This window comes from Synchiropus splendidus, chromosome 14, assembly GCF_027744825.2.
Source record: "Synchiropus splendidus isolate RoL2022-P1 chromosome 14, RoL_Sspl_1.0, whole genome shotgun sequence".
In the NCBI taxonomy this organism is placed as follows: Eukaryota; Metazoa; Chordata; class Actinopteri; order Syngnathiformes; family Callionymidae; genus Synchiropus; species Synchiropus splendidus.
The window spans coordinates 23,336,143-23,345,679 of NC_071347.1; the positions used below are offsets into that span (position 1 = coordinate 23,336,143).

Consider the following 9,537-nt stretch of genomic DNA (forward strand, 5'->3'; position numbering starts at 1 on the left):
TCGTTACCGTAGCAACGTGGATAACATATATAGCGTGTACGTACATTTCGGATTCATACGAACGAATACTGTTTAAGTATTAGATTGCCTTTATCATAATATATGTAGGTCTAGTTAGCTATTAATAATAAGGCTCTGCTGAAGATGCCGTTTAAAAAATGTGCTCGTCCGCCGTTAGCGTCATCAAACATGCAAAGGCGAGTGAGTTGTTTTTCAGTTTCGACGTTTAATTACGTCAATAACACGGGAAAGTTAATCGCTTCATTTAGTAATCCAAGAGCATTGGGTTGGAGTGGATCAGTGACACTAGGGGCTTTTTAAAGGATAAACAAATCTTCAAACCCATCATCTGCTTTAATTCAATGATTATTATGAAATTTGTTTTGATTATTCCCCGCTACATATAGTTGTATTTATCATTATGAAACACACACAAATTTTAATCGTTGATAAACAGATCATTTATTGGACAGTGGCCGATGTGGGTCCTCGATGTTCAGCTGTGACTGTGTGAGTTTGTGTGCAGACCTCGACAGGATCATGTCAAGTTATCAGACGACAGCAGAGAAAGTTCCTCTTCACCTCACCCAGAACTTTCTAGAAAGGTAAGGCTCCGTTTTGCCATCAGTTTACTCCTGTGAATCATCAGCTCCAACCCAACATGGAGGAGACATTCCCTGAGTTTCAACCTGTTGCTGTACAGTTGACCCCTAGGGGGCACTAAATCCAAGCACTGGGGCCAGGAGTGGTCCTCAAAAAGGCAGAGATGCAAACGTATGTGTGTTCTTGGTAAGCTACACTTGTGGGGATGAATTCTTCAAAACACACCTACTTGTGGTTTTAAGTTTGGCTGGAGAAATGGTGATGGCCTTGAGACAAAACCACAAACCATAAAAACATGACTGTGTTTGCGTGTGTGTGTGTGTGTGTGTGTTGTTCCAGAAGTCCGACCGGACCGGCAGCTACATTTACGCAGGTTTTGGCAAAAAGCCAGACTTCCTGGTCCACCTGGAGAAGTATGTCAGCACCGAGCTGCAGAACCTGGACACCAGCCAGGAGGGATCTCCAGAGCTCAGACTTCAGGTGTGACACTGTGAACTGGATCGATCAGGACCGCCACACACTGGGCCTCACCCAGACACAGGAGACAATGTCTCATGTCTGACTGACCACCGTCATCTTCCGCTGTGACTGCAGGTTTACCGGGACGTCTTTGGTTTCCTCATGAAGGAGTTTCGAACCTACCGGCCTCTTCTGTCTGCCATCAAGAAGGAATATGAGGACACCATCAGTCAGTAGTTGCTTGACAACATTCAGCCATTGGTGCAGAGTAGGAGAGTGAAAGAGAAGCTTTACAGGACAGTGCACGATGTTTGGCTTCTCAGGTGTCAGGGTCAGAAGATCCTCAGATGAAGATGCTGAGGTTGTCAGCAGGAGTGGCTTGAGAGAGAGACAGAAGATCAGAGATGAGTGTATCAAAGGGACATGAAAGAAAGTTTGGAGACAAAGTTAGGGAGGACACAAGATGATGTTGGGGTGAAGAAGAGGAGGGCAATCATGAAGAAGGAAGACTTGAAGAGGGGAGGATGGTGGAGACAGGTGGAGGAGAAGGGATTGAATGTTGAGCTTGAGCAGTTACAGATTAAGTTGCAGCTTCATGAACCTTAGGAACATAATAAACCTGAGAGCTTGTCCTCTGGACGGTTAAAGACCCTGACTTTGCTGCAGCTCTTCAGCAGGAGGAACTTCAGCGTCTGCATCAGCTGACATCGCGACTGCAACATGAGACAGAGAACCATGAGCAACAGGTTGAAGCTCGCTGCGCCGACACGGAGACGCAGATCCAAAGTTTGAGGATGGAGAGGCAGCAGCTGCGGGTGCAGCTGACCTCCATGAGGGAGAGAGAAGAAAGCCTGCAGGCAGTGGTGTGTCTCTTCCTCCTCTTCCATTTGTGTCAACATACGAATCATTTTTGTCTCAGAGCAGCGTTGCTTGGCTTCTTTGCTTTGGCTGCTGCGCCTGCAACCCACAAGGATGAGAATTTGATCATTTATTTTCTTTGCTATGTTAGCTTTTTTGCTCCCTGGATTTGATGTGTTTTTGTTTGAGCTTGTATTTATATGATTCTTTTTGGTTTTATTTGATGTGAAAGACTCTTGTGGCTGGTGACTGATGGAAATCAGTTTTAATAGTGTTTTTATTCTGACAGCTCATTGCCCCCCTGGTGGCCACCGACATCACTGCTTGTGTAAAGTGGGCAATAAACGCAGCCGCTCTCTGCAGGTGGAACGACTCCAGTCAGACTTGTCGAGTCAGTACCTGAGGTACCGCGAGGAACGTGATGCTCGCCAGATGCTGATCCAACAGCTGAACCACCTGACGGCCCCGCCTGTGCGAGTGGAACCTCCTGCTGACGACAGCGCAGGTGAGGGGTCTCCCAACAGCACCACATGAGAACCTGAACGTCGGTGTCTCCCACAGAGGAACCAGGAGACCCGGCAGTGCTGCAGCTGGCACTCAGAGTTTGCCGCAATGACCTGAGTGAAGCTCAGAAGGAGCTCAAGAGAATCAAAGCCGAGCGCAGAAGCAGTGACTCTGTGCAACAATAGCTGTTCATGCGCCAACAGATCAATCATCCAGGGAGTGCCAGCTGACCTTTGACCCTCTTTCTCATGATCCTTTTTCCTTTAGTGATTGTTTTACTTTCTGCCGTATTATTTTGTGGCTGCTGATTAACTTTCTTTCAGACGATAGCCGATAGTTTTGTAACTTGATCTCCCGATTAACCCCATGATCGGTTTGTTATGTGTGAACGGAATTATCTTTCAATAATAAAAATGTTATTTTGTTCCATATATGTATTTCATGCTTGGATCAAACCTTTATAGTGTGATCAAGAGTTTGCTTCAATTTTCAATATAAATATTTTTGTTTTCACTTGGTGCCACTTTCTTCATTATACTGTGTCTCACGATCAGGTGGTGAAGAAGAAAAACATGTATACGTCAACTCCTCTTGTCAACACATCAAATATTGATAGAAATCATGTCTATTTTGGGGGATTTTCTGAATATTTTTCAATCGACATCAGCTATAACAGTTAATTTTTGCAAGTCGTCTATCACTGGCGTGTGTTTGTCGTGCGTGAAAGGGAGTATTTGGGACTAAGGCTGATTCGAATTCTAACGCCAAACTCGACCGGGGAAAACTACATTACCCACAATCCGCACGTAAAGGCACGTACAGGCTGCGTCAACGGCCGCCGGTGCGTGCGCTTACGTCCAGCAGACACCGCGCTGTGCCATCTTGCTGCCGGTCTCGGTGTTTGTGAGAGGTAAGTTTGCTTCCATGATCTGTCTGCGGATTAATGAATGGAAACGTCTTCCAAAAGACTCGACAGCCGCGTGGTGCGACCTTGAATCCCCTCCGAGCTCCACGTGAAAGCTCCACTTCGACAGCCACGTTGGTCACGCCTATGGAGGCGAGCTGCTGCTGCTGCTGCTGCTGCTGCTGCTGCTGCTGCTGCTGCGGGCTGCCGGAGCGGAGCGGAGCGGCGGGCCCGCAGGAGCGGCAAAGCACTCGGGGGCATGCGGGTATTTTTAGCCCACAGACGCGTCAAGGGCCCAAAACAGTTCCCAGCCAGGCCAGGGGAGGGACCGGCCTCTCGATCTGGGGCCGCGTTAGCCTCACATGCTAAATCAACATTAGCCAAACAGCGCTCATGAGCTGCTAGCGGCTAGTTAGCCGGATATAATTAGCTCTCAACGGGCGCGTTGTGACCCGAGCTCAAGGTTCGTCTTTATTTAGACGGTTACGGTGCGAGCTCTCGGTGCAACACGTTTGAAGGCACGGTTTCCTGTCGTGTCCAAGAATGTTCAGGCGGCTGTAGGAGCACATGACAGTCGCGCCGCGTCACCCTGAGAGGAGGGTTCACGGAGGAGCGTCACCCCGGGCGCGTGCGTCTGGGGCCCCGGACCCCAGTACACCGCCGTCGGCCCGATGTCAACCTGTGTGCGCGCGCCTCTAGCAGCATTCCCTGGTCCAAACTACTGCAGACACCAGAGTAGTGTCTGCTGACTGACTTTTGTCACTTACTGTAGAAATAAACGCCAACAAAACAAAGATGAAGCTTGATGCATGGTTCTCTTCACAGACTCGTTGAAGGTCTCACCAGTGCAGTCGCGGCACTTTAATCCATCATCCAGAGTCCCTCACTGTCCAAAACGACTTTCTTGGGCGATCGGTGGCCAGGGGTTACCATCCTCACACCAGAGGCGTGACTAGACGTGCGGTTCATGTTGCCTTCGTAGAAGGCAACTCTTCTAAAAACCTTCCTCAAAAAAACAACCTACACATGCGGAGAAATCTGTAAATATCTTCTGGTCTTCGATCTAGTCTGAAGTTGATAAAGTACATTTGTCTATAATTAATGGACATTCTTAAAACAGCGTGCCAAATAAATGCCACTGGAAAGTGATTCATGATAGAAGGGTTGTATCTGCTTTGTGTCCTTTGATGTGTGACGCAGAAAACACAATAAATAGTTCTAGTATATAAAAACAATCTTTCCAAACACACGGTGTGCAACTGACATTTATAACACCAATGATACTCTGCTGCAACAAAATGTAAGTACAGTCCCCCAGTCTTCCGGTCCCTTTGTACCTCTAAACTCGATGTCATTTGGGGTGTAAGTTGCAGCGGCCAACATTCGCTTCAGATCAGGCCAACTTGTCTCTGTCCCCAAATTACACTGTGTTTGTGACGCCACAGCAAACGTTTACTACTGAGGGGACAGGAAAAGTTCTGCTTGTTCAACGTCTTGTATGAAAGATGTCATGAACAAGAGTCTTGGTAAATATACTGTGACTTTTTTTTCCCACTCCTGGTACATCATCCTCAGCAATACTCTAAGTGAATCTCATTTAAATCCTCCTCCCAGCTGCCGCACTACGCAAGCACCGATGTGACCGTGACACTGAAAATGATTGGTTCCAGCTTATTTCCAGAGTATTTCTCTTGCTAGTGTTCACTCTTTCACCCCTGTTTTGGGAAAGTTGTGTGACTTCCAAATTCAACTTCTTGTCATCAGATAAATGTGGATGATGTTTTCATAAAAGTTACTAGGTCTAGAACAGGATGGAATGTCCTGATCCAGTTGTGGACGCTGGTTGCTTGGACCACACCCAAATGTCCCAAGAACAATGTCGGTCATCTCATCGTCTGTTGGAAAGATGTCTCCACAGGTGGTGTGATAACATGGTATGAACCCTCCGCCTTGTCTTCTCAGTGTTTTGTAGCAGGGTGCTTCAGAATGGCCGCCCCGCTGTGGGTGCAAATAGGAACCAGCTTCGTGCAACATTACTACAATGTGTTCGACACCAACAGACCGCAGCTTGGAGCGCTCTACGTAAGTCTGCTTTTCTGCTGTTTGAGAAAATGTTTTTGTTATTCAGTCATGTGCGCTGGTTGATTTGCGTGAAGCAGCGGTGCTCTCTTGCGCGGGTCAGGAACTGACAGAGGCAATGAATCAAGCGAAACGTCTAACCCACAGACACAGGTTTTGTGATGTGGACTCCTCCACTCTCTACTTTAAGTCTGCGGTTTCTCCAGAATTATTGGACTGCAAAACATGATTGTCATGTTTGAAACGACTGGTTCAATATAGGGATGGGCGATAACGTATCATACACCATATCCCGCCAAACACAGTCTCCATGACGACAATTCTGCATCTCACGATAAATTCGATGAGCACTCGGCTCACTCGCTGCATTGGACCTGCACAGGTGAACATGAGGAGACCATGACGGCGCACAGTGCTCTCTGCGGCGTTTGACAGCTGACTCCGGCGGTCATGACACTGGTGGACTCTGAGTCTCTGGATCCCTGTTTCTTTGATGAGATGGAGTGGTCCTCATAGGTTCTCTGACGCGCTCCCCTGCCTTGGTTCACATCAACACATGCAGCTCTCTCGCTGCCAAGGTGACAACACTTGGATATTGGATATTGGCGGCAGTGGCGTCCTCTTCCACGTCCCCATGAGGCTCACTGATGGCGGACACACTCTCACAGGCAGCGCTAATGCTACGAGGGACCATCAGTTAGGGACCATCAACAAATTCTGAAGCCGCAAAGTCTGAGTGACATCTTCAATAAGGCCATGGAAAACAATCATTTTAGGAGAGAGAATTGTGCTTTGTTGTGAAAGTGATTTTAAAAAATGATTACCAAGTGGACGAATACAAAGAACGAGGGGTGCACCGGTCATCTTTTTTTTACTGATTGCCTGTTTCCCAACTGGCCCAAAATGACTTTTGCCGTTTTTTTTTCTTTTTTTTCCATGACCAAATCGCACACAACAGTCTCTGTTTTTGAAATGACATGAACCCGCTACATAACCATACTGAACAACTCTGCATAGAAAACTAAATAAACATTAAAAAAGGCAAAGTGCTTAATACAAAATAAATGACTTTTATTCCCTTTTCAATAAACAATGAACAGACCTGGGGGGCGGAGTATCTGGCGTCCAGGTGCGCGGTTAGCTGTAGAAAGCTCTGCTCTTTGACAACAGAACTCGACTGCTACTATAAAAACTCCGATGGCATTGGTTTTGCCTTCGGCTAGCTGTGGTTACTTTTTGCTGCTACCCCACAATGCAGTATTAGCCAGTAATTGTTTATTAACGTATGAGTGCAAAAGAATGAGGTTGTTGGTTGTGTGTGGCAAATTGAATTGATTTTGTTTTGTGACGCTGGTGCTGACACTGTGAGCCTCTTACGATTCTGTTGTCCCTCTGTGATGGTATGGTTGAAGAAGCTCCTGACCGTTTCACCTGACGATGCCCTCCAACTTTCCTCCCCCAGTTCGATCAGTCGTTTCTGTCGTGGGAAGGAGAAACGTTCCAGGGGAAGAAGGCCATCATTGACAAACTCACTGTAAGTCTGTGTTCTTGGGCCGAGGTTCAGATCAAACCTGGCAGTAACGGTTGCGTGTAACTGTATTTTCAGAGTCTGCCATTTGGGAAAATAGAGCATGTTATAACGGCGCAGGACCACCATCCCACCTTGGACTCCTCCATCCTCAGTATGGTTGTGGGACAGCTCCGGGTGTGTGCCATTTACTTCTTTCAAGCATTTTCAGCTGCTCTGGTGGAGTCATTGTCATTGGGTTATGCAGTATCTTACAAGGAAGGGCAAGTATAGCCATGTTTCCTTAATTCCGTGCAGACGAGAGCAGGAAAACGTGTCTGATTTTGTAGATTATTGACTCTGGGATTTCAAGCATTTGTTTCTTTTTACATAATTTGAGCTTCTGCCTCATAAAACCCATTAAAACTGGAATTGAAAAAAATGTGAACAGTGTGCAGAAATTGGCTTGGCATGAGTGATAAAGACCGAGTGTCATGCACTTGTCTTCTAAACTCAAACGCCTGCAGTGGTTTCCCCATGTATCCGTCAATTGTGGGTGAGCCCAAGAGGTGCATCGCTTCGGAGGCTGGCTGTATCCAGCCATGTCAAAGGAAAGTTGGGTGGGACAACTGGCAGGAGAAGAGATGACCACGGGCTCCAGTGGATTATTGAACAGAGAGGAATGAGGTGCAAGGCACTGCTTCAAAACCCACCACATTCAGACGTAGCATCTCCACTGGGCCGAGGAGAAGAAGCACTGTGGTCCGAGGTCCTCTTTTTCCGATGACAGTGAAGTCTGCCTGTCATCCTGTAATCAAGGTCCAAGGGTTTGAGGAAGAAGCAGAACCCAAGCTGCTGAGAGGAGTTCATCCTTCTGCTGAGGACCTGTATGGAGATGCAGAGTTCATCTCCCAGCCGGACCTGGCCCCTGCCCTTACCCCCAGAAGTGTGTGACTGGCCGGACCTGAACCCCTTTGAGAGTCTGCAGGGTGTTAGCTAGAGGAGAATGACGGGTACCAGAGCTCAGGCAAAGAAGAGCTGGCAGCTGTGGCCTTCCATGATTCCAGGCAGTGCCACGGCTCAGCGATTAAGGCAACGTATTGATGATTGACAGATCGTCTTGATGGATTTGATGCTGATTTCTTTTTTCTGCCAGAACTAGGAAGTAAATGGTGATTGTTTCACAGTATTCTATTATTTAACTCCAGTTTTTCATGGGTTTTCAGAATTGTGGCCCTTTGATATCTAATCTCAGAGGCTTTAGCTCTTCCAATGGAGTGTACGTTTGCAATGATGCTATATTATGGTCATTGAAATCAATTTGTAAAATATTAGAAAAATACAAACTGAAGAAAGTGTATACACTAACCTTAGTGGATGAATAAAACAAAAACATGGCTTTGTCACGACTCAAATAGGATTATAAATGTAAACGGTGCCATACGGCAGGAAAATCGCAGCGTATACTGCTGTCCTGGTTCTCATGTGCTGACCCAGGCTCTTGACCCTGATGCCATTTCACTGGTGTTTCTACCGTCGTGAGCAGAAAACAGATGAGCGCATGTGGTCAGTTGGAGAAATGAATGAAGGCTGCATTCGTTTGAAGCCGGTCACATGATCTCCCGCAGCTGGGCACCAGTCTCGGCCGCAGCAACCAAAGTGCAGACCAACTTGCTAAACTGTGTTTAGACATCTACATGGAGGTCATGAACTTTCTCCCTGTGAAGGCTGAATGTGTCCTGTGTTCCGCAGGCGGACGACGACAACGTCATCGGTTTCCACCAGTGCTTCATCCTGAAGAACATAAACGACGCATGGATATGTACCAACGAGATGTTCCGACTGGCGATCCATAACTTCTCCTAATCGAACCGGTTTGCTGCGGATGGAGAGAACGCTCGTCCCCTCCCTCCCTGCTGTCTCATTCATTTTGTCTGACTTGCACTTATGTCACCAGAAGGACAAACAACATGCCCCCCCACCCCCCTCCTGCGCCCCCTTCAGTCTCTTATCATGATGCCTTGTTGTCACACGGCTGGTTCTCAGTTCTAAGCATTCTTCCAATCCTTCCCGTGTGTTGCTGACCTGCTGTGGCTCATGTCTCAGAAGAGCAGTAGTTTCTGTTGCGCCATCAGCTTTCTAACCTGACATTCTCCTCGTCACTCATTTGACATAGATCACAGGAGACGGCCACGATACACAATAAAACCTGGACGATTTCTTAACTCTGTGTTCTCGCCTCTTTACTCTCAAGTCTTTTGTTCCTGTACTGTAGGGAGACGTGCTGGGGTCCGAGGGGCCTGTGGGGCCCGTGCTCCGAACATCGCCGGAAGAGAAACGAGAGCATTCTTTCCGTGGCCTTCGCTGGTTTAACAATCTTGAACTGGAGGTGGAGAGATGAGGATGAGATTGTACGGTGATTTCAGTACGGTCCCTCAAGACACATGTTAGAGCTGGACAAGAATGTCATTGACCTCATCTGGTGAGCTGTGGATGGATTTTTAATGATGACAAATGAAACACTCCAAAGAAAAATAGATCATGAAAATATGGGGAATATGAAGGGAAAGGGACACAAGTGACATGTCTCTTTAAATGTGCAGTGTTGAGAGATGTTTTCTGT

At 47.2% G+C, this 9,537-nt stretch overlaps 2 protein-coding genes across 3 annotated transcripts; both read left to right on the forward strand.

Annotated features, from left to right (window-relative positions):
• The first annotated feature begins 16 nt into the window (after positions 1-16).
• Positions 17-2,837, forward strand: tsnaxip1 (translin-associated factor X interacting protein 1). The gene is made up of 7 exons (XM_053884923.1): positions 17-197; positions 527-605; positions 943-1,083; positions 1,198-1,291; positions 1,729-1,925; positions 2,284-2,425; positions 2,482-2,837. The coding sequence occupies exons 1-7, from the start codon at positions 145-147 to the stop codon at positions 2,607-2,609; spliced, it is 834 nt and encodes a 277-aa protein (XP_053740898.1). The 5' UTR covers positions 17-144; the 3' UTR covers positions 2,610-2,837.
• Positions 2,838-3,230: 393 nt separating this feature from the next.
• On the forward strand, positions 3,231-9,139 carry nutf2 (nuclear transport factor 2). 2 transcript variants are annotated; one of them, XM_053884924.1, is made up of 5 exons: positions 3,231-3,334; positions 5,291-5,410; positions 6,870-6,941; positions 7,014-7,112; positions 8,667-9,139. In XM_053884924.1, exons 2-5 carry the CDS (start codon positions 5,315-5,317, stop codon positions 8,778-8,780), a joined length of 381 nt encoding a protein of 126 aa, XP_053740899.1. In that variant the 5' UTR covers positions 3,231-3,334; positions 5,291-5,314; the 3' UTR covers positions 8,781-9,139. The 2 variants fall into 2 exon arrangements, with proteins under 2 accessions (XP_053740899.1, XP_053740900.1); XM_053884925.1 differs by lacking the exon at positions 3,231-3,334 and adding an exon at positions 3,891-4,628.
• Positions 9,140-9,537: the final 398 nt, after the last annotated feature.

What these genes read in the sequence shown, in the direction of transcription:
- tsnaxip1 (XM_053884923.1), top strand. Translation starts at nt 145, where the DNA reads ATGCCGTTTAAAAAATGTGCTCGTCCGCCGTTAGCGTCATCAAACATG. An exon ending in GCGTCATCAAACATGCAAAG is followed by an intron (nt 198 to 526) that starts GCGAGTGAGTTG and finishes GTTTGTGTGCAG; the next exon opens with ACCTCGACAGGATCATGTCA. An exon ending in TCCTGCTGACGACAGCGCAG is followed by an intron (nt 2,426 to 2,481) that starts GTGAGGGGTCTC and finishes TGTCTCCCACAG; the next exon opens with AGGAACCAGGAGACCCGGCA.
- nutf2 (XM_053884924.1), top strand. Translation starts at nt 5,315, where the DNA reads ATGGCCGCCCCGCTGTGGGTGCAAATAGGAACCAGCTTCGTGCAACAT. An exon ending in CGCAGCTTGGAGCGCTCTAC is followed by an intron (nt 5,411 to 6,869) that starts GTAAGTCTGCTT and finishes TTCCTCCCCCAG; the next exon opens with TTCGATCAGTCGTTTCTGTC. An exon ending in CCATCATTGACAAACTCACT is followed by an intron (nt 6,942 to 7,013) that starts GTAAGTCTGTGT and finishes CTGTATTTTCAG; the next exon opens with AGTCTGCCATTTGGGAAAAT.